Source organism: Echinops telfairi, unplaced genomic scaffold (assembly GCF_000313985.2).
Source record: "Echinops telfairi isolate 266 unplaced genomic scaffold, ASM31398v2 ScPeMD7_655;HRSCAF=1070, whole genome shotgun sequence".
In the NCBI taxonomy this organism is placed as follows: domain Eukaryota; kingdom Metazoa; phylum Chordata; class Mammalia; order Afrosoricida; family Tenrecidae; genus Echinops; species Echinops telfairi.
Window position 1 is genome coordinate 18,372,311 of NW_022104553.1, and position 2,217 is coordinate 18,374,527.

At 55.4% G+C, this 2,217-nt stretch overlaps 1 protein-coding gene across 1 annotated transcript in view; it reads left to right on the forward strand.

Moving 5' to 3' along the window:
- Positions 1 to 2,217, forward strand: part of NLRP12 (NLR family pyrin domain containing 12) — a 38,734-nt gene that overhangs the window by 7,262 nt on the left and 29,255 nt on the right. Inside the window, exon 2 of the mRNA XM_013007987.2 lies at positions 1,330 to 2,214. Within this exon, the coding sequence (XP_012863441.2) occupies positions 1,330 to 2,214 (885 nt within the window). The remainder of the gene's footprint in view (positions 1 to 1,329; positions 2,215 to 2,217) is intronic.

The window sequence follows — 2,217 nt, forward strand, 5'->3', positions numbered from 1 at the left end:
TCCCATTGAGCAGTTTCCAACTTGTGATGCAAAACCAAATCCAGCCTGGCCTTGCGCCATTCTCACAAACGTTATGTTTGAGCTCATTGTTACAGCCACTGTGTTGGTCCGTCTCAGGAAGCTTCTTCCTCTTTTTGTCTGGTCCTGATGTCCTTTTCTAGAGACTGGTCCCTTGGGGTGACATTTCCAAAGTACACGAGATGAAGGCTCACCATCCTTGCCTCCAGGGAGCATTCAGGCTCTACTTCCCCCCAAGACGGATCTGTGTACTTTCAGATATTCTTCTCCAGCACCATGAAACAAAGACATCGGTCCTTTGCTCTTATTAATGTGCAGCTGACAGCCTCGTACTTCAAGATAGCTCTTGACGGGTTCTTTCTGATGACGGGCGTGTTGCTGTCCCTCTCTGTTTCCTCATCCCCAGGATGGTAGAACATAGGACCGTCCTGTTTAGAGAGGTACATACCAGTCCCTTTCAGCTCACCAATAGAGCTCGGTGCTCCAGTGGGCTATGGATTGAAGCCAGTGGTACAAATCCACTCTTCACTTCATGCAAGAAAGAGGAAGTTCTCCGCTCCTGTAAAGACTCAGAGTCTCAGAAACTCAAAGGGACCATTCTATTCTGTCCTATAGCTATGGATGGAATCGGCTTGATAGCAGTGAGTTTTGGAATGCCTAGACTATCTATCAAGGAGCCCTCGTGGTGTAGTGGTTACACCTTGGTCTTAAATCTCCAAGGGTAATGGTCCGAAACCACTAGGCACTCCGAGTGAGAAAGACCGGGCTTTGTGTGCCCCTAAAGAGTGACCGTCTCAGGAACCCACAGGGGCAGTTCAGCCCTGTCCTAGAGGGTCACTGTGAGTCAGAATAGACTCGGTGGCGGTGAGGTTTTGGCTTGAAGGTATTTATCTTTTGCTCAACCGATTTGTCTCGGAAGAAGTAGGCCAGCGTGCTCTTTAGAGGCAAGGATGGTGAGACTTCATCTGACATACGTTGAACAGGTTATCAGGAGAGACCAGTCCCTGGAGAAGGACATCGCGCTTGGTAAAGTGGAGGGACAGAGAAAAGGAGGGTGTGATGTGATGGATGGACACCCTGGCTGCAGCAGTGGGAACCATTGTGAGGAGGGCCAGGGACCGGGCAGTGTTGGGTTCTGTTGCGCACGAGGTCGCTGTGGGTCAGAACCCACTCGATGGTCCCTAACAACACCCACACCCACACCTACCAGGGTAGTGTTTTCTTCTGTGTACAAAAGGGTCTCTACGAGTCAGATCTGACTCGCCGGCCCCTAAGGTTCTTGACAACGGACCCTTCGTTCCTCTCCACTAGATGCCCGGGAAACCTACCTCGACTACATCCGGAGGAAATTCCGGCTGATGGAAGACCGCAATGCACGCCTGGGAGAATGTGCCAACCTCAGCCACCGATACACCCGGCTCCTCCTCGTGAAGGAACACCCGAATCCCATGTGGGCCCGGGAGCAGCTTCTGGCCACCGGTGGGAGACACCCGAGAACCAGGGACCAGCAGCTCAGCCCCATTCAGATAGAGACCCTCTTCGAGCCGGACGAAGAACGCCCTGAGCCGCCCCACACGGTGGTCCTGCAAGGGGCCGCGGGGATGGGCAAGTCCATGCTAGCCCATAAGGTCATGTTGGACTGGGCCGATGGCAGACTCTTCCAGGGCCGGTTTGACTTCCTCTTCTACATCAACTGCAGGGAGATGAACCAGAAGGCCCAGCGCAGCCTGCAAGACCTCGTGTCCAGCTGTTGGCCCGAGCACAGCGTTCCCCTGCCGGACCTTGTCAGGGTGCCCCAGCGCCTCCTGTTCATTGTGGACGGCTTTGATGAGCTCAAGCCCTCCTTCCACCACCCGCAGGGGCCCTGGTGCTCCCGCTGGGAGGAGAAGGAGCCCACGGAGCTCCTCCTGAGCAGCCTGATTCGGAAGATGCTGCTTCCCGAGTCTTCCCTGCTCATCACCACCCGGCCCATGGCTCTGGAGAAGCTTCACGGCTTGCTGGAGCATCCCCGGCGCGTGGAGATCCTGGGCTTCTGCGAGCCCGAGCGGAAGGAGTACTTCTACAAGTATTTCGCCAGCGCCGAGCAGGCCGGCCTGGCCTTCAACTTCGTGAGGGACAACGAGCCCCTGTTCACCATGTGCTTCGTGCCCATGGTGTGCTGGGTGGTTTGCACCTGCCTCAAGCAACAGCTGGAGGGCG